Consider the following 26,421-nt stretch of genomic DNA (forward strand, 5'->3'; position numbering starts at 1 on the left):
CCCCCGCCCAGTCCCCGGACTGGTCTGGGAGACGGATCGGGAAGAACGTCTGCTTCTACTTAGCCTCTCCGAGCCTCAGTTTCCTCATCTGTAAGCTGGTGTGGTATGTGCTGGGCACTCAGTATACAGGCCTTGCTGCTGGTGCTTGGAATTCAAGCCGCTGGCGGGTGGAGCGTAGGCTCCCCGTTTGCCGACACCGCTGGAAAAGGGGTTCTCCTGCCCCCTCCACGCAGGCGAGTTGCTGACAGCGGCAAAGCCACGTTGCCGTGCTTGGAGGAAAGCCGCCTTGGTTTCTTTCTTTCTTTTTTTTAAAGTCTATTTGGGTTTGGTTTCGTCTAGGGTTTGGGCCATCGCGTGCGGTTTGCTTCTCCTCTCCGTTGCTCGGGTTGAGGTCCTGGCCGGGAACGAGCAGCTAGAAGGGCTTTAGGACCCGGCGCGCCCCGGGCCCCGGAGCCCGGGGCGGAGAGGCTTGAATGAGAAGCTGGAGGGGGATCTTGGCTGAAAGGACTCGCGGCGGAATAGCTCCGCTGTCGCCAGGCAACCGCCCTGACGCAACGCAAAAAAAAAAAAAAAGTCCCTTAAAAAAAAAAGAATAGTGCTGAGAATCCACCGTAGCAAGAGAAAGGGAGGCAGAAGCCGGCTCAGCCCCGAGGCCGGGGCCAGAGGCTGCGGAGGAGCCGGGAGCCCGCTTCGGAAGGAGAAGGCGGGGACCTGGTGACACCCCTGGAGGGGGCCTCCGAGCGCACGGGAAGGTGGGTTCGAGGCTGTGCGGGGATGATCCCAGGTCTGGGGGCCGGTCTAGAGGTGGTTTGTCTGTTGCCTTCGGCGCCGCCAGGGGAGGGGGCTCTTGGGGCACCGCAGGTCCGCAGAACTGGCAGTAGAGGGGAGCAGCGGGGACTGTGGGAGCACCCACCTCAGGGCACCCTGGAGTGGACACCCCGCACCCGCCCGCAGGAGATGAGGTCCTGCCTCACCCTCTCCTGGGGGCTTACTGCCCTCAGCGGAAGTGGGACGGGTGGGTGGCCTCCATCTCTCACGTCCCAGCTGGCCTCTTCCAGGGATAAGATCTGGGTGGAGATTTGAGCTTAGAGATTTGAAAGGGAGAGCCCCAGTCGGTCTCTCCAGGTCTCCTGACCGCTGGTCACCTCCAAACCCACCTGGTCCCTTCTGTCTACTTCAGGCTCAGTGATGTGGGTGTTCCTGTCCCAAGGATGCAATCACTAACTCAGGAGAAGTGACCCAAGGGCACTTGGGCCTGAGAGTGCTCTGAAGGGCTGAGGTCAGTGCGGTCAGCAAGAACTGCGCAGCCAGGAGGGCCTGGGGGAATGAGTAGCCCTGTGGCTGACTCCGGGTCACTGAGAGAAGGCGGGCAGGTCTGTACAGCCTGTGGCCAGGAGGCAGGTGTCTGTGTGCACCAAGTCACGTTGACTGTTCTGCCTTTTTTTTTTTTTTTAATCCCATATTACCTGTATCTGTTTCTCATTCCCTGTTTCTCCTGAGAAGATTTGGAAGGTGAGTTGATTCCAGGTTGTTAGACCACTGTCTCAAACCCACAGCCATGCTCTCCGGATTGTTTCTACCAGCTCCGAGCAGTTCTCAGTGAATCCCAGGTGGAATGAGCTAGATCCCGCCAACAGGGCAATCCCTAGAGTGCCCGAGGGAGGCGTGGTTCTAAAGCAGCTTCCTTTCCGATCCCCAGAGACAGTGCCACCGCCCTCCAGGCGGGATGCTGAGCTGGGCAAAGTCCTGGGAGAGCAGAGAGATTCAGCCCCACATGCCTGACTCCTAAGACAGTGATCTCAAAGGAAGGCTTTGAACATCTGAGCAGAGAGGGAAGAAACCAGATGAAAAGCAGGCTGCGTGGAGGGGCTTGTCCTGTGACCTGGGAATGTCTCAAGGGCCCCGTGGAGCCAGGAGAGAAGCCAGGCTCTGCATTCCACCTAGCTGGCTTCAATCCCACTCCCCTGAAGCCAAGAGAGGAAAGGGTCCTCCCTCATCCCCTTTTCCTCTTTTCCCACTCGAAGACCCCCAACTTCTCATGTACTTGCTGTCTTATCCTCCCAGTTACATGCATGGGATTCCACTTAATTAACAGTCCCACCTCCATATCTACCAGCTTGGCCTTTTTCCAAGAGGGACTGTGGCAGGGAAGTAAATTCAGGCAGTGCCTAAGTATCGCTGAGAGAGATCCACTGAGCCCCAGCCCAGCGAGGAAGAAACTGCTTATCAGTCTCCTCACGCATGCAGGTGGCACTCTGTAGGTAAATTTTGCTCATGGAAAACTCCCTTGGCCCCACAGGAGTGTCTGGAATTCCCAGAACCTTCTGGGAGCTGTGCCTTCCCCAGAAGTCACTCTTTGTTTGCCTGGGACATAGAGCTGTTTGCAAAGGTGGAAGATGAGTGACGGCTGGAGCAGTCTGATCTCAGTTTCCTGACTAGGCGGGAAGGGAGTTCTCACTCACGAAATGGAAATCTTCTAGGGTTAATCAAGATGACTTTTAGCACACACATGGACTCTGGGATTTGGACCTGGGCGAGAAGAAAGGGAAGGCAAATTCTGAAGCAGAGCTCAAGGGGGTGCGCATGGACTAAACAGAGGGCAGTGGGCAAGTGGACCCGGAAAGATCTGGAGGTGGGCAAGGTGGTTAGAAGGAACTTTGTCATCAGCCTGCAGAGTCTGAGCTGCCCCAGGGGGTCAAGTTGCCAACGTGAGTTAGGAAGACTGCAAATGTCAGCTTCTGCATGGTTAGGACAGCTGCCCTGGCGCAGGAAAGCCCACCGCTGCCCCCTCCACTGCGCCCGTCTCCCTTGCCCCTCCATACTTCTCTCTGGAGAGGCAGGAAAAAAGAGGAAAACAGAGAAATTGTCAAGAGAAGTTAGCAGTGTGCAGTGCCCCATACCAATCTTTTGTCCTCTTGACGCCACCCAACAGCCACCCCACCCCACCCCCATGAAAACCTAGCCCATGAAAAGCTCCTTAAGGAAGGGAATGCAGAGCATAGGAGCTATTCTCCCTGTGGGCACACCGTCTAGGAGGGTAGGGGGACAGTGAACTCCCCACCATCATGGGCCACCTCACTCCTGGCCCCTGAGCAGCAGCCTTCACACAGCCCTGGGGAGGGGTGGGGTTCATCTCCTCCCAGGCACAAACTGAGCCCCACTTCTTCAAAGCCATCTCTCCAGGACAGCCAGAGATTCCCTCAGGTATCCTGATTCAGAGGTGGGAGCTGCTTATGTATTCCCAGAGGCTTTGTCGTCAGGCTTGTCCCTGGGGACCTGGAAGGCCCAACTCAGAGCTGGTTTCCAGGGACATAATGGGCCCAGACAGGGACCTCTGCTGCAGCTGCAGCTCAGGCTCACTGAAGGCTGAGCAGCCTTTCCTCATTCCAGGAAGCCAGCTGGGCCTGAGTGTGAGCTGGCCAACTCAGCCCTGGGAGGCCAGCTGGGTGGTGCATGGTGAGGAGTACATAGGAAGGTTCTAGATCAGGGTCCTTGACCGGGCCCTCGTCATCCCTGTCCATCATCAAGTTACAGCTGCAGTGTCCCCCCGTGAACATTTACATGTGTCTCGACCTGGGGACATCGCTTTACTGACCTACGGGTTTGGTCCAGGCTCTCAGGCTCTGTTGTGTTGCTGTTTGTTTTCTTGTTTGATGGCAGCCACTGAAAACTATGAGTTGAGAGCAAACCTCAATATCAGGCTGAATGAAAATAAGCCTCAGACTAAATTCTGCCACCCATCTAGGCATTTTTTGAACACTTGTTTATTTGCAAATGGGTCCAGCAGAGGTCAGACAGCCTGTTCTGTGAGCTTGGTTCAACTCACAGTCATCTATCTCTCTAGAAGGCCCAATCATACCTCCCTCGAGGTCTTGCCAGATTCTTTCTCCCTACCCTTTCATGAGTCAAAATTCATTTGGCCAGCATATCTTGAATACCTCTGTTTTCACCAATGAGAATGCATTTCTAATGTTTACTGCGTTAATTATCAAATGTCTGGTGTTGAGCAGTAAGAAAGACACTCAAGCATTTGCCAGAGCCTCTTCTGGAGTAGGGAATCCTACACTAGGCTCCCGGCTGAGGTTGGGATGTCCCTTGTTGAATGCAGCTGGTTTCCGCTGGCCTCACAATACCACATGGAACATCTCATGTCTGTGAAGGATTTTAAGGTCAATCATTGACATCTCACCAAGGAAGCATAAGATGCTAGCTCTGTTCTCAAGGAGTGCAGTCTGATCAGAGTTGCTGAAGAGAACAGACCATTTGTGCAGCCCAGAGTTCTGGTCTGACAGTAGAGTGATATTCTGCAAATTCTGTGGCACACAGAAATGAGTGAGCTAACTTCAGTGGTTTGGCAGCCAAGGAGAGTTCAGCCAAGCACTGTCATGGGTAGGAGGGGACTGTCTTACTAGAGGCATAATTAAGAATTCACATATAGACATTGGATCCTTGCAAGGCTTTGCAATTGATTCCATCATGATCCCAAGGTCAGAGAATTAGTGTCAGGGCTTAGCCATCAACCCACATCCACCAACAACCAGCCCTGCCTCATCCCTAACCTGTTCCATCTCTTTCTCCATTTCTTTCTCCAACTCCTGATTCCTGCCCTTTGTGATGTGTGAATTCAGGCAGCTCAGCATCTGGCTGTGTTCAGCTCACGCTGACACCAAAGGGGAGCAAGGTCACACATCCTACTTTCTGTTCTGCCCGGGGCCCCAGAGAGTGCAGGGCTGTGCTTTGGGGGAGCTGCAGACAGAGCTCCCACACACCCTTAGTACAGGACTTGCCCAAACGCAGGAAAACTCTGAGGGCCCTGCACCCCCCTGAGAAGTCAGCATGCCCAGACAGACTATGCAGGAAGCCAGTGAAACTTCCTAGGAAGTCCTTGCCAAACCATTAGGCTTTGGAACGTTCGATGCAGAGGGAAACAGTCATCCCAATAGTTTCCCATTTGAGCCTGACCTGGTTGCTTCCGCTTATTTGAAGTTGAAGCCCGTTATCTTGTGGACTCAGATAGTCCTAACTCTGACTTGTCTGGGAGCTGAGACAAATGCCAACTAGGGACCCTTGGGTGTGGGGTGGATACACCCCACGGGAGAGGATGCACGGCTCCTGCACCCTCAGCTGTGAGACGTTCCCTGTTCTTAGAGTGTCTGCTCAAACAGCCTTCTACTTTGATCTCTGCAAATTGCTTTAAAGGCCACTCTGTGTCTGCTTTCTGCCCCCTAATCCCTGCTGCCATGGCCTTTGGCCAGAAGAACCCCGCGGTCACATGCAGCGGTCGGCCGGGCAACGAAGGGTTGCCTCACCCCTCCTGCACATCTCTGCCTCGTCAGGGTTCTCACGGAGGAGAACCTCCGCCTCGGACTCTGTGTTTCCCATGGCTAATCCCCCCGCTCCCCCCGAGGGACCCTCAGATTCTCAGGCACCTTTCTCCCGCCTGTCGCCTGTCGGAGCCCAGCAGCCCTTTCCCAGGGCCTCGCAGCCTTGGAAGGGACACGGTGGCGGGGCTGCTGTGTGGCCCGGCGGCCCCTCCTCTCCTTTCAGCCCAGCAGTAAATTACATCTGCGGCTCCCGGGAGCCAGGACCTCTTCCCAACCCGGGGGGAGGCACAAGTCTTTTTCGGAGGTTTTCTCGGGCACCTCTTTCACTGGGGAAAATGATAGGAAAGGTCTCTCCATTCCCAGCCTCAGCGGGAGGCCTATGTGGCCTGTCTCTGCGGCGGGGAGCAGGCCCATCAATTATTCAGTGTGGACTGAGCTCTTTGAAAGCACAGAAGTCCTGACAAGTATTTTTATAGATCCTTGCCTGCTCACAGTGTCCCAGCGAGACAGAGCAAGCTTTCTCCGTATTTCAGACATTGGAAGCTCCACTTGGAGTCAGAAGATGTGGGTTCAAGCCCAGCCAGCTCCCCGAATGGAGCTGTGTGACCCCAGGCAAGTCTTGCAACATCTCTGGTTTGTGGCTTCTCTGTTATGTTCTCAGGAAGGTCTTTCCACCCCAGGTCATCGAGTGAGTATGGGGAGACGTTTGTAAACTGCAGTGTGATTTCCCAGTGCTTGTGATGGCCCCTGTGATTTCAGGTGTGGACAAGGGAGCTCTGGGTGATAACCTGAGGTGTGGCCATTAGCACAGGACTTGCAAACCAAGCTTCACTGGGAGAAACGCCTGGGAGAGCGCGGGTGAGTGGGTTCCTCTGTCCCTGCCCCCTGTGAGTGCGACTTCGTGACAAGGTGACAACCCCATGGGGTGCTGTGGTCTAGACTCTGCACTTATTGGCAGGGAACAAGGGTCAAGGCCATTGTCCCCAGACCGTGCATTTCAGAGGGGAGAAGCGAAACCCTAAGGGGAAGTGAGTCACCACAGTCACTCGAGTTGGTGGAGGTGGGGATGGGGTTCTTGGAGCTGACTCCCAGGTCAGGGACGCCTCTCTCCCACCCAGGCTGGGCCTGACCAAAATGGGGGACCCACTCCCCTCCCCCAGCAGCAGTCCTGGGACCCCTGGAGCAGGCGGCAAGGGAGTGAGGAATGTAGCACCCCCCAGCCTCCTTCCACCTGTCCCCTGGGCGAGAGGGCCGCAGAGCAGAATGAGATGGTGTCTGAACTAGGCTCAGAGACTTGTCGGGAGAAGGCAATGGCAGCCCACTCCAGTGCTCTTGCCTGGAGAATCCCAGGGACGGGGAGCCTGGTGCACTGCCGTCTATGGAGTCACACAGAGTCGGACATGACTGAAGTGACCTAGCAGCAGCAGCAGCAGCAGAGACTTGTCAAATTCAAACATGAGGCTACATGGAAAGGCTTAAACATCAAGTTGAGACCAGCTTCCTAAACCATCCCTGCCCTCCCCACTCAGACTCACTAGAAACATTCTGACCTTGAACTTGCAGGGGGTCTCCTACTGGGCAGGAAGCCATCTGGAGGTGTGAATTTGTTCACTGGTTCACAGCACCACCATCCTCAGCATTTAATGAACATCCGCTATTTGCAGAACTCGGAACACAAAAGAGAAAGGAAGGTCCTTCCCATCAAGGAGCTAGATGGTGGTCAGGGAGCCTAGATGCTCTCACGGTTCAAGGTCACACAGGCCTTGGGTACAGCGCGAGTGAGAGTGCTGGGAGCATTCAGAGGGTGGCTTGGAAGGTGGGGTTTCCTAGAGGACTTTGGAGAGGACACTAGCCCTCAGATGAGCTTCCAAGCAGAGCTCTAGACCCAGCGAAGAGAAGGGCGTCCCTCAAGGGCCAGTGATGGACAAAGGATAAAACCGACTGTCAGAAAGTCTTCCTTCTTTCATTCATCCTATCACTTCTTCACCTGTTCATCGAGTTTATTGAGCACCTACTGTGTGCTAGGCACGGTTCTGAGTGCTAGGATCACAGTAGTGAACAAGACGAGGTCCCTGCGCTTGAGCTTACGTTCCCATGGGTGACACATTGATCACTGTGTGATATCCTAGTTATGTGAGTGGGAAGAGCTACAAGGAACAAGGAAGCAGGGACATCCCAGTGAGCAGGTCAGAGCTGGTGTCTGTGGAGGTGGCATCCGAGTGGTGGTGTGAGATCGGGGAGAAGTCAGTTGATAGAGCAAGGCATGAGGGCGGGGGGCACAGTCTCAGAGTCTCAGAGGAAATGGCTGGAGTCTCACAGTGGTCTGGGGCAGGAGGAGGGATCTAGGCAGCCAAGAGGTGGCTTTCTGGAAGTGGTGAGTGAAGGGTTCTCCTGGTGGCAGCTTGCGGCCCCTGAGGAGCACATCATGGGTGGATGGGAGGAACCCAGGTACCACCCCACTGTCCTCACCAGCCTCCCCCACTGTGCACATCCAGAGCACAACCGCAATAAAGCCCACCCCACCACACACATGCACACGTCGCACACACAAATACATAGACACACCCACACACAATGTCCCAACTCATTCGCCCCCACCGAGCACCCACAGTTGGTACCCAGGGTCCTGTCTCTGCACCATGTCTTCCCCATCTCAGGTGCTCCCAACACCAGCTTTGACCAAGACCAGGAATAAAGAAGAGCTGGGAAAGAAGATCTGTGCAGGGCCAAACCAGCAGTGTCCCCTCCTGCCTCTGTCTCCATGGCAACCTCAGAGGAGGCGAGCAAACACGCTCTCTGGCAGCTCCTGGAAGTGCCCTGGAGACTGTGGGTCGCTCCATGGGGCACAGGGCTGTGTCCCCCAGCCTCTCACCCCGGTTGTTAGGGCTCCCACGAGTCTACAGAGCACAGATGGGGTTTCCCAGCCTCCATCGGCCACCGGAGGTCAGTCCTGAGGCCCAGCCCTGGGCTCTCCATTTAAAATAAGCGTCAGGGTTTTATGACGAAACCCCATACTGAAAAGCCAGCCTCATCACAACTCCACCTCCGTGCCCCACACCTACTGACCTGTCACTCACCTGGAACAAAGAGGGATTCGCTGCTTTAGAAGAGGAAAGAAAAAGATTCGGCTGTGAGTCGTGGCCTCAGCCACCGTGGAAGTTCAGACTGTGAAGTGCAGGCTACAGAGCGCTTTCCCCCGACTCTGTCCTTTCAGCCCTGTGGTCTTTTGGTCTTCCTCTTATTTTATGACACTGCTTAGCCCTCAGTTATATGCTTCGGCTCCCCAAATGAAGTGTTTGTCCCTCTCATTTCCAAGAGTCAGCCCTCATGAGGCTCAGAGTCCAGTGGAGGAGACTGTGGAGAAAGTTCCCGGTAGAAGTGCTGTGGTCTAAGAGGGACACCGAGCCCACTGTTTGGAGCCAACCTGGAGCCAGACCATAGGGGTTCAGTTCCCACCTTTTCAGTTGGCTCTGCGACCTGGGGCTGGCTACTCTACCTCTCAGGGCTTTGGTCTCCTCACCTCGGTCATGGAGACGGTGATAATGCGTGCCTCGTGCGGGTATTGTGAGGACTGGACACGTCCGCACATGCGAAGCTCTTAGAACAATGCCTGGCTTGAGCTGCTCCGAGGAGATGTGACCTAACCTTGCTGCGATGACATAATTGTTTCCCCGACGTGGTCTCGTGGCATTGCGGGGGCACGTGCAGCGTGGGCAAGTCGAGGAAAACTTGAAGGGGGAACATTCCTGAGAACTGAGATGTGGAAGGGAGCAAAGGGCGTTCTGGGCTGAGGGAAACAGCTTGTGCAAAGTCACAGTGGCCATGAGGGGGCCTGGGATTCAGTGTTGGAGAGGTTTGTGTATCATGGAGAAGAAATGAGTCCCTTCTAGTGGAGAACCCCAGACTAGAAGCAGTAGATTGGAGCCTGGGGATCCAGACTGCTGGAGAGAGTGACTGAGACTTTCTTAGGAAAACACGGGGCAATGGGGGGTGGGGGGGAATACTTCCCTGGTGGTCCAGTGGTTAGGACACTCCCAATGTAGGGGGCCTGGGTTCAATCCCTGGTCAGGGAACTAGATCCCACATGCTGCAACTAAGACCCGGCACAGCCAAATAAATAAAAAGTATTAAAAAAAAAAAAAAGAGAGAGAGAGAGAGCAAGTGTCCCATGAGAGAGATGAGAGAGAATGGGTCTTCAGCATCCTTCCTGCTCTCAGAGCCCATCTAGGAAGCGGGTTTGGAAGTTGTCCAGGAGGACAGATTAGGTCATCTTGGGATGAGATGTTGGCCGCATGACTGGGCTGCACCCACCTGACTTCCCCAGCAGCCGGGGCATTAGCTCATGGCTGGCACGGCGTCCTTTGTAGCAGCCACCAGGGGCCCAAAGCGAGCCAGGAGCGTGTTTGAACAGCAGTCCTTGTGTGTGGTGTGGGTCCCAGGTGCTGACACGTCACCACTGCAGGAGCTGATCGCCCCAGGGCTTGTCTTCTGCTTCAGGAACTTCAGGTTCTCCTGCAGCTCAGTGGCTGCCTGGCGGGGCGTGCCCAGGCCTGGTGGGATTACCGTCCAGCCTTGTTTTTCTGGACGTCCCGGGTCCTGGATCTGGCAGCCTTCTCTGGCTTCTCTGCTAGGGCTCTCTTTGCCAAGTCCCCAATGAATGCCTCTTCGTCTCAGGCTTACTGTAGACCAGGCACTGTTAAGGGCTTGATATTTGTCACCTTGCCTAGCTTTCACAATGACCTACAGAGTTGATAGCATTTCCCTCGGGGCCAGCTTCACGAGCAAGGGACCTGGGCAGCCCCACAGGGCCCTGTCCTTGGGATCCCGCTCTGCTGTCCATGTCTTGAAAATCTTAGTACTTTTTTTTTAGGCTGCCCCTCAGGTCTTAGTTGTAGCATGTGGGACCTTTCACTGCGGCGTGTGGACTCTCTAGTTGTGGCTTGCGGGCTCAGTAGTAGTGGCTCCGGTTTAGTTGCTCTGCGGCACGTGGGATCTTAGTTCCCCTACCAGGGATTGAACCCGTATTCTCTGCATTGCAAGGTGGATTCTTAACCACTGGACCTTCGAGGAAGTCCCCAAATCGTAGTACATTGTAACAAGGTGCTCTTTTACATTTTGCCCCAAGCCCAGCAAACTACATAGGGAGTCCTGATTCTCCCCATTTGTCAGGAGAAGACAGAAGCACGGAGTGGTCACATGCCGAAGATCACAGAACTGGGCCCCTGGGGGACTGACGCCAAGGCCTATGCCCCCTGGAGGAGGCTGACCCAAGTCCCTCAGCCTTCCTAAGCTCGATCTTCCCATTCTTGAAATAGGGTGATACCACCTGCTCCTCACTTCCCCTGTGGCTCAGCTGGTAAAGAATCTGCCTGCAGTGCGGGAGACCTGGGTTCGATCCCTGAGTTGGGAAGATCCCCTGGAGAAGGGAATGGCAATCCACTCCAGTATTTTCCCTGGAAAATCCCATGGACTGTATAGTCCCTGGGATCGCGGAGCCGGACATGACTGAGCGGCTTTCACTTTCGCTTCTTTCACCTGCTCCTCAGGGCAGCCATGAGGTTTGGGAGAGCAGACAGACACAGCAGGGGAGCCTCGTACGCTCCCGCTCAGCCGATCAGGGATCAGCACGGGCTGACTCCCACAGGCGCGCCTGCTGATACCGCCAAGTCGTCCTGACACCGTCTTGGAACTGATGCAGAAACTGCTGATTAAAATAAGCTCCCCACCCCCGGGAGGCGGCTACACGAGAGTGGTCAGAGCTGTTTCCCCCGAGAAGGAGCACGCCTCCTAACAGGTCCTCCCTCTGCAGGGAGGGTGCAGCCGGCAGAAAGGGAGGCAGACAGACGTCCCGGTAGCTTCTTCTGCTCACAGATCTCAGGGCTCATCTCCTTAAAAGGCTTTGCTGTAAATCGCCAGCACTCCGCTGTCAGTGGAGAATGCCCTGAAGGGTAAAACCACCCTGGGCACACTCCAGCCAGAATCTGGCACCCCAGCAAAGAGATGGATGGTGCCTGGGAGGGGCCCTTGCTGCTGCTGCTAAGTCGCTCCAGTCGTGTCTGACTCTGTGCAACCTCATAGACGGCAGCCCACCAGGCTCCCCCATCCCTGGGATTCTCCAGGCAAGAACACTGGAGTGGGTTGCCATTTCCTTCTCCAATGCAGGAAAGTGAAAAGTGAAAGTGAAGTCACTCAGTCGTGTTCGACTCTTAGCAACCCCATGGACGGCAACCTATCATGCTCCTCTGTCCTTGGGATTTTCCAGGCAAGAGTAGTGGAGTGGGTGCCACTGCCTTCTCCAGGGAGGGGCCCCAGACAGAGGCTAATGGGTCTTTAGATTTGGAGAGATTCTTGAGAAGCCTAGATGACAGGGAGGCTGCATAGGAGGCCCCCATGAGAATACCCCCCATTTGCAGGGTGAGCTACGCCTACAGAAAGTCCACACAAGCCTTAGTTCTGCCAGTGTCCCAAACCTAGGGCGCTGGTCTTGTCACTCTCCATTTTGCAGATGAGGAACCTGAGGCTCAGCAAGCCTGGCAGCACCTACAGCTAAGCGATCTGACTCCAAGCCTCATGCCTCTGTGCCAAGACCTAATGGTTCTCAGCTCCGGTCCTCTCAGATCACGTGGGGAACTTTAAAATATGTTGATGCCTGAGTCTGGCTACAGACTAACTGAGTCAGTACCCCTGGGCCAGGCCTGGGACTCATGTTGTGGAGGTTCCTCAGGGGATTCTCATCTGTGTGACTGGAGCTGAGAGCTAGGTTTCTCTGCCATCAGCAGGGGGAAGATTTCTTTTCATTCCTGGAGCCAGGTGCAGTACATCCCTCTGGTCAGATGCGATCTCAGGAAGGGGTTGCAGGAACCGTCCAGAGAGACAGCAGGCTTAGCTCTTGAATAACTCCAAGCCCAGGTGGGAGATGAGCCCACAGCCTCCCGAGTGGCCCAGCCCTCACACCATCACCCCATGCCTGGTTCCCATCACCCTAGACACACAATCACAACTCTTGGTTTCAGTTTTTCTCCTTAGGTGCATCCAGGTCAATACAAATCTCTTCATTCCCCACCTTTTCAATACCAAGTGTCCCCTCCGGGCTGCAGATGTCTTCTTGTTGTTTTTTTGTCCCCTACGTAAGCTTCATCTTGGACGTTGTTCCCCGTTCAGTCTTTTGCCCAACCTCATGCCCTCACACAAATTTTCAAAACTCACCCTGAAAACCAAGGACTCCTTTTCTCTGCCCAAATGAAAGCTCTCCCACTCTGATGGCCCACCTCCACCTGCCCAGACCCTGTGGGACACGGAGGCTGGGAGCCCAGGGCCTGATTCTGGCTCAGTTACTTCCCTGCCTGCCTTTGATGGGACAAGGGCCTGGCTCTCACCTCCTCCGTGGGGGTGGGAAGGCCGAGTCAGATCAGAACTGCAGCCCCAGCCCGGGAGCTGCTGCTGTGTGGGCATATTAGGTGGACGTGAGAACCATCTTTGTAGAAGGTGAGTCATGGCCTCGCTCCATTTAACAATCCACCCGAGTGCAGCCTGCTCTTTCTCTGCAGGTTTCTTGCTTCCTGCTCTGCTGAGGTGAGGTAAGGTGTTGTCCTTGGAGAAAGAAGCTGAGGGTGTGCAGTAGGACTCGCCCTGAGGAACCGGAGCCTAGGAAGGGGCTGTAGTGGGCAGGGTGGGGCGGAGTCAGGGGTCTCTGGACCCAAGGCTCACCTGAGTCTGCCTGGGGACTACCCTTTCCCTCCCGCTGGCAGCCTTAGCTCAAAGAGACCTGAGCCTGCGTCCTTACTAATCACTGGGAGCTCTTGGGTGAGCCATGTAACCTCTGGAGACTCTGACTCCTCATGCATAACATGGAGACAAAAATAAGTAATTATAGACTTACAGGGAGGATTAAATGAGATAATAGGGGTGGAACCATTTCCTAAATGGTAAGACACTGTACAAAGTCCAACTTTCCTGCATCGACTTCAGGTACTAAGCCTCTCTGAGCCTCCGCGTCCCCTCCTGAGACTGCGTCCAAGGGAGGGGTCAGCACTGACGTCATTCCAATCCTTCCTGCAGGTCCCACACCAGCCAGCAGCCTCCCGCCGCCTGCCCTTCCTGCGAAGGGGACCGGGTCCATCCTGCATCCCCACTGGAGTCTGATCTGCCTGCCCCTCAAGCACTGATAGATCTTCTTGGCAAAGCAACCCCCAAAGATTCCTGCTAATGCTTGTCTGTTCCTGCCTCTTGCAAAGCATGGCGCCCACAGCGCTCCAGGAAGCCTCTTAAGCCCTGAACGTCGGCAGCTGCTCCAGTGGAGACTGTGCGGGTCCCCTCTGCCCCCTCTAGACTCCAGGAGCCGTGCCCTTCCTAGCAATGCCCTTGGGAGCCTCGGCCCCCGCTGGATGAGACCCTTCCAGAGCAGGACCCGACCTTGCTGCCCACCAAGAATCCCACGGCACCTTCCACCACCTCTCATGTCTGGCTGTCCGGGCAGGTTCTAGAATGTCTGTGCCCCAGATCCAAGTAGAAGAAGTGGCTGGTGGGGAAGAAGGGCCGGCAGGAACAACCCCACCTCCAGATGACCACCTCCGGAGCCTGAAGGCCCTCACGGAGAAACTGAGGCTGGAGACCCGCAGGCCTTCCTACCTGGAGTGGCAGGCCAGGCTGGAGGAGCAGACGTGGTCCTTCCCAAGGCCGGCGGCCGAGCCGCCGGGCTCTGCGGAGGAGGAACCCTCGCTCCTGAGAACGAGGGCACTCAGGCCGCATCCCCCACCTAATGGGAGGGCGAACCAGGACGGGCCACCGCCCACTGGCAAGCTGGAGGGCTTTGAGAGCATCGACGAAGCTATAGCCTGGCTCAGGAAGGAGCTGGTAAGTAAGTGGCTGTCCAAGCCTTTCTCTGTCTCTGTCTTCCCCTGCTAACTTCACGTCTTCCTATTCAGACAAGGGGGGGCCTCATTATTATGTAGGTCCATGTGGTCCGTGTGTCCATCAGCCCCCAACCACAGTACTTACAGAGAGTGTGAGCCCATGTTCTGAAGGTGTCCGCAGCCTTCCTGATGCCACCCCGAAGCCACAGCATTCCACACTGAATGGTCCAAGAGCCGAGCGGCTCAAGGAACCAGTGAGGTGCTTGTTGTCAATTGCTGACCCTCCTAGAGCCCGGTGAAGTCGGGTCTGGCAGAAGAGTCTCTTGCACTCCTTCCTGGACTGTGACTGTGCCTCTTCCTGTCTGAAGCCCTGTCATCCTGCCATCCGCCCTTGTGACCCTTTATTCGGCAGCCACTCTCCCCACGGCGCCGAGCTGGGCAGTGGGGCTGTGTAGCTTGGGCTCAGCCCAGCAGTGCTCTGTGCACATTGAGGGGTGAATAGGGAGATGCCTGGGGTGACATGGCTGATCAGGCCTGGCGGGGGTGAAGGCTTTGGGCTGGGCCTCGGAGACTAGAAATGGCCAAGAAACCAAGGCTTCTCTGGTGGCTCAGAATGTAAAAATCCGCCTGCATGCAATTCAGGAGACCTGGATTAGATCTCTGGGTCGGAAAGATCCCCTGGAGAAGGGAATGGCAACCCACTCCAGTATTCTTGCCTGGAGAATCCCATGGACATGGAGCCTGGTGGGCTACAGTCCACGGGGTTGCAAAGAGTCTGACACAACTGAGCAACTGACACACTGGATGAGAGGGCACCCAGGTGGAGTAAGTGTGAGCACTGGGCGTGCATTGGGAGCTGGGACCAGCAGCTCAACTCTTTTTCTGCCCATGGCCATGGCCACGGCAGACTCCATCAGTGGTGGCGCTCAGCTCACGAGAAGGTGGGCAGAACTGTGTCATTTGGCTCTTCTTAACCACCGTACTATATGATGTCTTCCAAAGGCAGTTGATTTTGTTCTGTGGCTCCTAAAAATGTCAATTCCCAAGAGTTGTCGGCAGGCAGTCAACAGAATGTGTAGGGTGGGGCAGCAGGAGAAACAAAATTGGCGAGAGTCCAGCCCTTACACTGTGGTCTCTTTGAATCCTAGAGCAGACCTGTGCAATTGCTATTATTGTCTCCATTATACAGATGAGTAAACTGAGGCTCATAGGAGTCAGACGACCTGCCCAGAATTATATGACTAGTAAGTGGTGAACTCAGCCTTTACCAGTGACAGCAGAGCTTTGGGGAGAGAGGCCGTGGGTGAGGGGGGTCCCCTCACAGGGCCCTGTCATCGGGCAGGCCTCTTCATGTGGCAGGTAGAGAACCTCTCAAAGCAGAGACTCTCCAACTCTAATGGGAGGATTCTGATCCTGTTAAAATGAAGATTCTGATCCTACAGGAAGGAAATCCATGATTCTGAATTTCCAACAAGCTCCAAGATAGTGCTGTACTGCTGGTCCACGGACCACACTTTGAGAATCTAGGACTGAAAAGCAGGCAAGACTGGGGTCAGAGAACCAAGACAGGACCTCAGAGGGAAGTCCCAGGACCCCCAGGCTTGTGCCCAAAGCCCTGTCCCCGCCGCATCTACCTTTCAGGCTTGGGCTTCCCGAGTTAAAGTCACAGCATCCCATGCTGAGTGGTCTACAAGCTGAGTTTGTTCAGAAGACTGTGAGCCTGGGGCCAGAGCAGCCCTAATTCAGATGGGCGGGCAGGTCAACTGAAATATGCAACTCTGCTTGCTTCTAAGATTAAACACTAACAAAGGCCACCTATAAAATCCTTTGCTTGGCCTGAAAACAGAGTCGAACGTTTGATCAACATGCCCATTCTCTAGTTTTAAGTCTCAAACACCAGACTTCATGTCATTGTTTTCTTAATTTGTCATCTATTAACTTGTTGAAGGTGTCATTAAAAATTACCCATTAAAAAAAATACTCATTTCAAAATTGGTTTCAATAACCTTTGTTTTATTTTAAGCCCAGAGTCAAGTTTTCTCTATACCTGGGTGGACTCTCTCTGGCAATTTGTCAGGCTCACTTGCAAATAGGTCTTTTCTCTTGATGTGGCCAAGGAAACCAATTAAAAATCTGCAATTCAGTCAGCCGTGTGGCTGTTTGCCCTCCACGATGCCAAACTCAGTTGCTTGGGAGTTTGGGCTCAGTTGTGGGTTTGTGCCCTGAGCAGGTCTCTGTCTTATCCTGGGACAGTTGATGCAGCGAGTGAGGTGTGTGCGTGCCCAGGCGTGTCTGACTCTTTGGGACCCTGTGGACTATAGCCTGCCAAGTTCCTCTGTCCATGGGATTTTCCAGGCAATAATACTGGAGTGGGTTGCCATTTCCTCCTCCAGGGGATCTTCCTGACCCAGGGAATGAGTGAGGTGCTTGTTGTCAATTGCTGACCCTCCTAGAGGCAGGTGAAGCTGGGTCTGTAAGGATGGGTGGTCCACTCCTGCCTCCTAGGAGGCCAGTTCAAAGGTAGAGTGACTGCTTGAATGCTGGTTTGTTTCCAAGGCCAGAGAGGATCCTAGCAGCGCCAGCAGGGTCTGCCCTCCCTCTCAGCTTTGACTGCAGGGCAAGTTCAGGCACTCCTGACAGCCCCAGGGACTTACAAGTAGTGGGTTTCCCTTCAGAGTCACTCACTGTGGGTGGAAGGATGGTGGGAATACTTAAAACCCTGCTGGCACTGTTTCTCCAGCCAGCAAGACCTGACCCTTGGTTCCCCGAGTGTCCAGGAGAGGTGTTGCCACCCAGCCATGGCAGACAGTGCTGCCAGCTCTGTACTTGGCAACTTCGGCTCCCTGACTCCCTAGGTTCGCTCTCTTGGAAGACAGACTTGGAGCCGGGTGAAATGACTCTCTGTGACTCGGCTTGATCCGGGTTGCTCCTGCTGCTAGAGGTCACAGCCTCCAGCTTTCCACCTCCAGAGTAGCCTCACTAGGTGGCCAAGGAGCCTGGAGTTGGTGATGGGGGCGGGGGGGTGGGGGGTGGGCAATGCTTCAGGAAGGGGTCAGCTAAAAAGGGCATGGCCCTGAAGCTGTGGGACTCAGCCCTCTAGCTAAGCCTGGAATTCAGAGCATCGCGAACCTCTGACCCCAGAGTTCACAGCCCAAGAGGAAAAGAGATGGTCCCTTCTGCCTTCTGTCTTCAATCCTAAAACATTCCCCTTGCCAGCTTGAAGGATAAAGGAAAGGGAGAAATCGTCTCCTTGGCCTGTGCAGAGCCAAAACTAAAACCAAAAAAATAAAAATAAAAAAATAAAAATCCCAGCTTCCTAAGTGCTTGTCTTTGTGGCGAGAACCCCTGAGCATCAACAGATATTTTTCTCTAAGCCTCATGCAGGTGTTTGATCCCCACAGACAAAGCCTCCCGCCAAAAAGGTGTTTATGGTTGTTAGAAAAAGGAAAAGAAACCTGCCAGGTTTTAATAACTGTAAGGCCTGCTGTGTCAGGAGTTCTGTGCCCACAGCTCAGGTCCAGCTTCTCTAGGTTAACCTTCTCCTGCCTATGCTGCCTGCTTGACAAGCATGTGCCTAGGGCGTCCACACACTGCCCTCTGAGGCCAGTGTTATCCATTGCCACTGAATGATAATGGCCGAATGACAATTCAGGCTCACTGAGCATCTTCTGATGGGGATGGAGGTGAGAGGCATGAAGATGATACCCACATTAACCCTGCCCACCTAGGAAGCATCTTACGGTCCCCAAAGCACTTTTACATGCAGTATCTAAGTGAGAAGAATTGGAGGTATTCGCTCTTCCCATTTTATGAGAAGACTGAGGCTCAGAACGATGATGAGCCTGAGGGTCAGAGAGTTTAAGTAACTTCTCCAAGGTCTTACACAGGGGTGTGACTAAGCCAAGACCCGCATCTCCAGGCTTTGGACCCAGATCTCTTCCCTGTGTACTGGGTACCGGTGCTCACATCAGATGTTCAAGTCAGTGGGGCCAGGAGTTGTCAAAAAGCCTGCATTTAAAATTCTTCTGATCTCAGAATGGGACCCCTGTTATAAGCAATGTCTGGTAACAACCCTAAAGCAGGGATGGGGGGAGCCATGCCTGGAGCATGGTGAGAATAATTAGCTGCTCAGAGCCATCCAGGCTGGGTGCTGGCTGAGACGAGGTATGATGCACAAGGGTTTCTAGCCCTAGTGTACATTCACTCACGGCTCCTCCACGGAGCTGGGCTTTCTGCCTGTTGTTCCTGCAGGAGGAAGGCTGTCCTGTTAATCTGGCCACACGCTGCCAGATTTGATCAAATAAAGAATTGATCAATAACCTCAGATATGCAGATGACACCACCCTTATGGCAGAAAGTGAAGAGGAACTAAAAAGCCTCCTGATGAAAGTGAAAGAGGAGAGTGAAAAAGTTGGCTTAAAGCTCAACATTCAGAAAACGAAGAACATGGCATCTGGTCCCATCACTTCATGGGAAATAGATGGGGAAACAGTGGAAACAGTGGAAACAGTGTCAGACTTTATTTTGGGGGGGCTCCAAAATCACTGCAGATGGTGATTACAGCTAGGAAATTAAAAGACTCTTACTTCTTGGAAGGAAAGTTATGACCAACCTAGATAGCATATTAAAAAGCAGAGATATTACTTGGCCAACAAAGGTCCATCTAGTCAAGGCTATGGTTTTTCCAGTGGTCATGTATGGATGTGAGAGTTGGACTACGAAGAAAGCTGAGTGCTGAAGAATTGATGCTTTTGAACTGTGGTGTTGGAGAAGACTCTTGAGAGTCCCTTGGACTGCAAGGAGATCCAACCAGTCCATCCTAGAGGAGATCAGTCCTGGGTGTTCATTGGAAGGACTGATGTTGAGGCTGAAACTCCAATACTTTGGCCACCTCATGCGAAGAGCTGACTCATTGGAAAAGACTCTGATGCTGGGAGGGATTGGGGGCAGGAGGAGAAGGGGACAACAGAAGATGAGATGGCTGGATGCCATCACCGACTTGATGCACATGAGTATGAATGAACTCCAGGAGTTGGTGATGGACAGGGAGGCCTGGCATGCTGCGATTCATGGGGTCACAGAGTCAGACACAACTGAGCGACTGAATTGAACTGAACTGAACTGAAAGAATTGATAAAGATGTTTCCCTGGTGGCTCAGCAGTAAAGAATCCACCTGCAGTGCTGGAGACAAGAGTTCGATTCCTGGGTTGGGAAGATCCCCTGGAGGAGGGCATGACTACCTATTCCACTATTCTTGCCTGGAGAATTCCATGGACAGAGGACCCTGGCGGCTACAGTCCAGGGGATCACAAAGTGTGGGACACGACTGAGGGGTTGAGCATGGGGAGGTAGCCAGTGCCGTGTGGAGGTTCTGTGGCAGGAGGAGTCCAACGTGGGAGTCTCTCTCACCCTTCACGGTTAGGGGACAAGGGCTGAGCTGGGCCTGAGGATGTTGGCATGGGAAGGGTTGGTTCTGAAAGAGGGGACACAGACCCAGCATGGCTGCTTCAAAGGGCCAGGGGCTGAGAATGGGGGCCCGAGCAAGGAGAGAGCAAGGGAGCCAAGAGGGCTGGTTGTACCTTTGAAGGGTTTGCAGAAGGGGAGAAACCTGCCCGCTGGCCTCTTGACTGAAGGGCTGAGTGCAGAGAGTGGGAGGGAGGCAGAGAGGCGGCTGGTGCAGGTGAGAGGTGAGTGTGGGTGTGCTCATCTGCCCCTGGCAGTAGTGCCCCTCTCTCCCCTCTCACTTTTGAAAACAGAATTCCTTTCTTGGGCGTACGGTTTCCAGGGCTCCCTCTTGCGCAGGATGTATTCTTATGAGGTAGGGGAAAGGGACGAGCAGAGGGGGTCACATCACCTGCCAGAGCCCCTCATCTCCTTATGGGCTGGACAGGAACTGTCTGTGTCCATTCTGGCCGCTGCAGGTGGAATTGCTAAGCCACAGATATTCAGTTATCACAGTTCCAGAGGCTAGAAGTCTTGGATCAGGGTCCCAGCATGATCAGGAGAGGGTCCTCTTCTGAGTTAGACTTCTCCAACTAGGTGGTTGGTAAGCCACAGATATTCAGTTATCACAGTTCCAGAGACTAGAAGTCTGGGATCAGGGTCCCAGCATGGTCAGGAGAGGGTCCTTTTCTGAGTTAAAGACTTCTCGCCATGTCCTCACACGATGGAAGGGGCAAGGGGACTCTCTAGGGTCTCTTTGATAAGAACAGTAAATCTTTGTTCTTTGATAAGAACAGCCCCATCATGGGGCTTCCCTGATGGCTCAGTGGTAAAGAATCCACCTGCCAATGAAAGACGTGAGTTTGATCCCTGGGTCGGGAAGATCCCCTGGAGAAGGAAATGGCAACCCATTCCAGTTTTCTTGCCTGGAAAATCTCATGGACAGAAGAGCCTGGTAGGCTACAGCCCATGGGGTCGTGAAGAGTCAGACACAACCGAGTGACTAAAGAACAACAAAGCCTTCATGAGGGGTCCACACCCCTCGCGACCTCACCCCCTCCCAAAGGCCCACCTCCTAACACCAGCATGTTGGGCATTAGGGTTTCAACATATGGGGAGGGGTGGACACAAAGATTCAGATCAGAGCAGACTAGAAGCCAGAGGCTCTGGGTACAGACCAGGAGGCCGGCAGAATGCATCACCACATTCTTCTCAAAGGTCAGCCTCACCTGTGTAGCTGGTAATTTGGCCTGGGACCTTCCAAGTTTGAAAATCAAAGACCTTATCATAGAGTGTGTAGGGTATGACTCACCACTGGTGACGGAGAGTCCCTGGTAGGGCCTGAAGCAGCTCCTGCTCTCTGTCCCAGCTCCGGGGCTCTGCTCTGACTTCCCCTCCCAGCAGATGATGGCTCCAGGGGGATCAGGAGAGCACCTTGGAGGAACCCCCCCAGACACAGGATGGGAGCCGTGGTACCTGCCCCCACCCTCACCCCCGGCCAGCGACATCAGGGGACCCGGCATCTAGCCTGTACCTGCCCCAGCCCCAAGGCGGGGGGCTGCAGGGTAAGAGGAGGCTGAGAAACATGTTCCACCCTCTCCCCGAGTTGACAGCATCTCCTGGAAATCAATTCACAAACACAGTTTGGTTTCTAGGGGTGTCTGAAAAAATTTTTAAAATTTTTCCCAGCATCTGAGATTGCCGACCAGCAGCACACTTCAGTGACAAGCCTTGCTTTCTTTCCTCACAGCATGATTCTGGCTCTTTCTGAGAGGCCAAGATCAAATACGGAGTCATGTTTTGTCCAGGCTTCTAAGTGTGTGTCTGAACAATGCTGATTAAAACAGTACTGGACCTTTAGTTAAATCACGAGACAGGTTACAAAAACTGTTTCCAAGTTTCCAGCATTAAGTCCCATAGAGAAGGGAGCATGTGTCTGAGAGAATGGCTTGAGCTTTATACCCAGTCTCTCTTCAGCATCAAGCAAAGATTAATTGTAGCTGTTAGGCTGGGCTTCCCAGGTGGCTCAGTGGTAAAGAATCCGCCTGCCATTGCAGAAGATACAGGAGACTTGGGTTCGATTCCTGGGTCAGGAAGATCCCCTGGAGGAGGAAATGGCAACTGACTCCAGTATTCTTGCCTGAAGAATCCCATGGACAGAGGAGCCTGGTGGGCTATAGTCCATGGGGTGACAAAGAGTCAGACACGACTGAGCTGAGCTGAGGCTAGAATAGCTTAGACACCAGCCTTAGAAACAGGGATTGAACAAAATGTCCTTGATCACCTTGGGATTTTTTTTTTTTTTTCCTGTCTACCTGAATAATGCCCCTTCCAAGAACTGTAGGAAGCAAGTAGATCAGAAGTAATATGCCATATTAGCTGAGCTGCTGCTGCTGCTAAGTCACTTCAGTCGTGTCCAACCCTGTGCGACCCCAGAGATGGCAGCCCACCAGGCTCCACCATCCCTGGGATTCTCCAGGCAAGAACACTGGAGTGGGTTGCCATTTCCTTCTCCAATGCATGAAAATGAAAAGTGAAAGAAGTCGCTCAGTCGTGTCCAACTCTTTGCAGCATCATGGACTGCAGTCCACCAGGCTCCTCCGTCCATGGGATTTTCCAGGCAAGAGTGCTGGAGTGGGGTGCCATTGCCTTCTCCAGCAGTGCCAGTCAAATAAAGGCAAGAATTCCACCATCTAGGTCCTTCTAGGTTTGGAATATGGAGATTGGACAGGGCCTTCCAGTTTTGAGCCTTTATTAAAAAGACAGAGACGCTGGCCCTAAAACCTGGTCCCAGTGACCCCACCATCCATGCGGGCTTAATGCTCGCCCTGGCAAAGGCTCAGCTGTAGGACATGTGATTTGTAGTCCCCCTCCCAGGGTGGCCTGTGGCCTCTGCGGGATAACGATATTTACAGGATTCTCAGAGGCGCAGCCTGTAACTCCAGAAATCCTATAATTAGGGCATAGCGAAAGGGTGTGTTCCCACGGGGTGAGAAAGCACGTGCACCAAAGCTGGGGGGGGGGGCTGGGTGGCCGCTGGCCAGGCCGTGTTGCGATAGTTGTGCTGCTCTGAGTGATTGGCTGCAGGCAACACACGTTTGATTCTCTGAGTCAGATAAGAATGGCTCTGAGGAGAGCCTGTTTCTTTCTCTCTTTCTTTTGAGGGCAGGAAATACTTATTGTACCAGTCATGGAACTTGGTCTCAGGCAACAGAAGCTACCACTGACTATCCTAAGTCAAACTGATTGAAAGGGGATTTTTACAATTAGTTTCTATTGGAGTAGAGTTGCTTTACAATGTTGTGTTAGTTTCAGGCATACAGCAAAGTGAACCAGCTGTATATTTACATATATCCACTCTTTTAGAAATTATTTTCCTATATAGGTCATTACAGAGTGTTGAGTAGAGTTCTCTGTGAAATACAGTAGGTCCTCATTACCTATTTTATGCACATATCAGTAGTGTATAGATCCCAATCTCCCAGTTTATCCTGGCCTCCCTTCCTCCTCGGTATCCGTATGTTTTGTGGAATTTAGAAAAATGGTATAGATGATCTTATTTGGAGAAATTGGTTGTTTCTTAAGGGGAAAGGTGCAACTCCATGGGAGGGAAGATGTAACTAAAGTGGTAACTAAGTTGCTTTGCAAGAGGAAGGGCTTCCCAGGTGGCTCAAGTGTAAAGAATCCACTTGCCAACGCAGGACACTCAAGTTTGACCCCGGTTGTGAAGATCCCCTGAAGGAGGAAACGGCAACCCACTCCAGTATTCTTGCCCGGACAATCTAAGGGACAGAGCAGCCTGGTGAGCTACTGCCCATGGGGGTCACAAAAGAGTCAGATACCACTTAGCAACTTAACAACAACATCTGCAAGAGGAGGAGGGAGATTTCTCCAGTTGTCTTTGATGAGATGAGGGGGTGTGATGAGTGGTAAGGCTCCAGGGTCGGGGGATAGAAAGGGAGAATCGAGGAGGGTGGCGGCCAAGGGAACGCAGGAAACAGAAGAATCTGCGTGCGTAAGTGGTTTGCTGTGAGGTCTCTTTGTCTGAGTCTCATGGGTCATTAGTGATTTCCTGGAGAGTTAAAAGAGGAACTGACTACTCCTGCCTGTGGACTGGCAGGAATAAAAACAAGAACTGCAGTAAAACATTGAGGAGAACAGTATGGCGATTCCTCAAAAACTTAAACATACGATGACATGATCCAGCAATTTCACTTCTTAGTTTCCGCCCAAGAGAAGCAAAAGCAGGGACTCACAGCCTGCTGCACCTGTGTTCATAGCAGCGGTATTCACAAGAGCCAAGAGCTGGAAGCAGCCCAGACACCCATTCATCCATGGATGAGCGGATACGCCACATGTGAGCTATACACGCAGTGGGATATACATCAGCTTTAGAAAGGAAATCTGACTCGTGCTACAACGTGAGTGAATCTCGAATGAATGAAATATGACGGTCACAAAACAGTAAATAATGTACTGATTCCACTTACTCGAGGTGACCAGATAGTCAAATTCACAGAATGGTAGTTGCCAGGGGCTAAGGGAGGGGAAATAGGCAGTTATTAATTAATGGAGATGGAGCTCCAAGTTTGCAAGATGGAAAGAATTCTGAAGAGAGTTGGTGGTGATGGTCACACAGCAATGTGAAAGTTTTTAATGCCACTGAACTGCACACTTCACAATGGTTTAGACGGTCAGGTTTTATCCTCTGTGTATTTTAACACAATTGAAAAAATCCTAGCAGTGGGGGAAAGAACCTCTTAGCTCTGCACATTTTACTCAGGTTTCTTCAGGGGCTCATAAAACTTGATTCTATATGGATTCGGTTTGATTGCAGTGAAGTTACCTCTTCACTGAGGACTCAGTTTAGGGTTTAAGGTGTGGAGTCCCCTTGGAAAACTCCTGTGTGGTCTGCAGAGGAGGTGGGAATAGGGCCAGCACTGCTGCTTTTCCTTGAAGCCCTGGAACAAACACTATTTCTTTGACTATTAGGGGAAATAGTGGATTTCTATTCAGGAGTCATAACAAAATATGTCTTGCAGGCGAGACATAGGATGGGCTGCTCACATGATCAGGTGCCCTCAGGACCAAGGCAGTGGAGGAAACAGAATTCCCAGCCCCTTCCAGTGTTCCACTCTCCAACAAGGGGAGTGACCAGGTCACCATCCCCACCGGAAGCGGTTTCCTTCCTTCTAGGCAGAGGTGAACACCTCCAAGCTCAGAGGGTGGCAGGTGGCTCCACCAAGGTGGCCTTGTCCAAGGAAATTAGTCAGGTGCCTTACTATTACCGCTCTTTCAGCTGATTTTCCAACCCAAAATTGTTCTCAGACTCTTGACCAAATCTATTTGCCATAGAAAAATAGCCCCTTTCTCCCATCAGGCATCCCTGCCCACCACATCTCACAGAGATTTGCAGACACCTGGTCAAAACTGAAATTCTCCAACTTTAAAGGATATTTTCAGATTGAAGATCCAATGAGGCCAGTTTCTGGGTTCACATCTGAGCCATAGGCTTCCTAGCTTTCAAAGAGATCTATCTTCAAATTACAGGAAATCCCAAAAAGAAGTGCTTCAAGCCAAACTCCCAGAAGACCATGTTAAATAAAGCAGTGATGTGAGCTGGCACTATCTTTCAGACAAATTGGACCCCCATCTCCTTCAGAAGGGCTTAGGCAGCACCCAGCCCAGCTTCCAAATAAGTGAATGAATGAATAGTCACCCTCTGGCGAGCCTGCCATCATTAATTTGGCTCTACTAGAGTAGTCTGATTGGCAATGTATCTGGGTTGTGATGCCCAAGGATTGAGAAGTAAACAGATGAACTGGATGCTATGAACTTGCTGTTAAATACTTTGGTGGTGATGGTCATTAAATACTTTGCTGATCCCCAAGCAAGACTTCCTATCCTGATTTTACTCATCTATGAAGTCTGGATAAAAGAGATCTGTAGAAGCACATCAAGCAATGAAAGGGAGAAAGTAGAGCAATGAAATGCTTATTGGTGGAGTCCCCAATTTTTCTGCAATGCACTCGATTCTAAGCCTGAAGAGGGAAAAGTGAGAATGTTAACGTTTATTTGCATAACCAGCAGGAAAGTCCCTCTGGAATCTCACAGTTGGTCTTTCTAAACCAGTTTGGGCTCCAAGCACTGGCTGAACAACACAGCTGAGCGTGAAGAAACAGAAGGACATAAACATTAACCACTTGCAAGCAGAGCAAACAGTGAGAAGGAATCAGATCTCGTGCCAAGTAAGGGCAGCTGGTGACCTCAGTGACCAAGTGTCATTAATGGAAAACACTCCACTAGGAGCCTGAAGAGACCCTGGGAGCCAAGCTGGGACATGGAATAGCTCACTAAAACTCTTCTGGATTCAACCAAACTGCCACACCGACACCTTGGGGCTGGCTGTATGGTTCCAACAAACATAACCTGTAAGTGAATTTTGGAAACTGTAAATGTGTGGCCAGGTGAGGAGTTATTATCCCATTTCTTCCTCAGTAGGAAAAAATAAACAAACACTAAATATATCATGAACCTTCTCCTAGGAAAAGGAAATGGAACCCACTCCAGTGTTCTTGCCTGGAGAATCCCAGGGACGGAAAGCCTGGTGGGCTGCTGTCTATGGGGTCGCACAGAGTCGGACACGACTGAAGTGACTTAGCTTAGCTTCTCCTAGGTCATGGGCACAAAATGAGTCCCATGCCCCACACTCCAGCTCTACCTGAAGAGTCAGAACTTAGAGGTTTGGGCTCTGGAGTCTGACTTCGGAGCGCCTCCTCCCAGCTCGGTCAGTTGTGAGCTT

The 26,421-nt window shown here is 52.7% G+C and overlaps 1 protein-coding gene across 4 annotated transcripts in view; it reads left to right on the plus strand.

Annotated features, from left to right (window-relative positions):
- Positions 559-26,421, plus strand: part of FAM167A (family with sequence similarity 167 member A) — a 30,438-nt gene continuing 4,575 nt past the window's right edge. Inside the window, exons 1-3 of one of the 4 annotated variants that reach the window (XM_018051839.1) lie at positions 612-752; positions 6,084-6,182; positions 13,383-14,177. In XM_018051839.1, the coding sequence (XP_017907328.1) occupies positions 13,809-14,177 (369 nt within the window). In that variant the 5' untranslated portion in view covers positions 612-752; positions 6,084-6,182; positions 13,383-13,808. Of the gene's footprint in view, positions 753-6,083; positions 6,183-12,820; positions 12,902-13,382; positions 14,178-26,421 lie in introns of those variants that run through there. The other 3 variants (XM_018051838.1, XM_018051837.1, XM_018051840.1) reach the window with 3 other exon arrangements.

The sequence above is a fragment of the Capra hircus genome, chromosome 8, assembly GCF_001704415.2.
Source record: "Capra hircus breed San Clemente chromosome 8, ASM170441v1, whole genome shotgun sequence".
Classification (NCBI taxonomy): Eukaryota; Metazoa; Chordata; class Mammalia; order Artiodactyla; family Bovidae; genus Capra; species Capra hircus.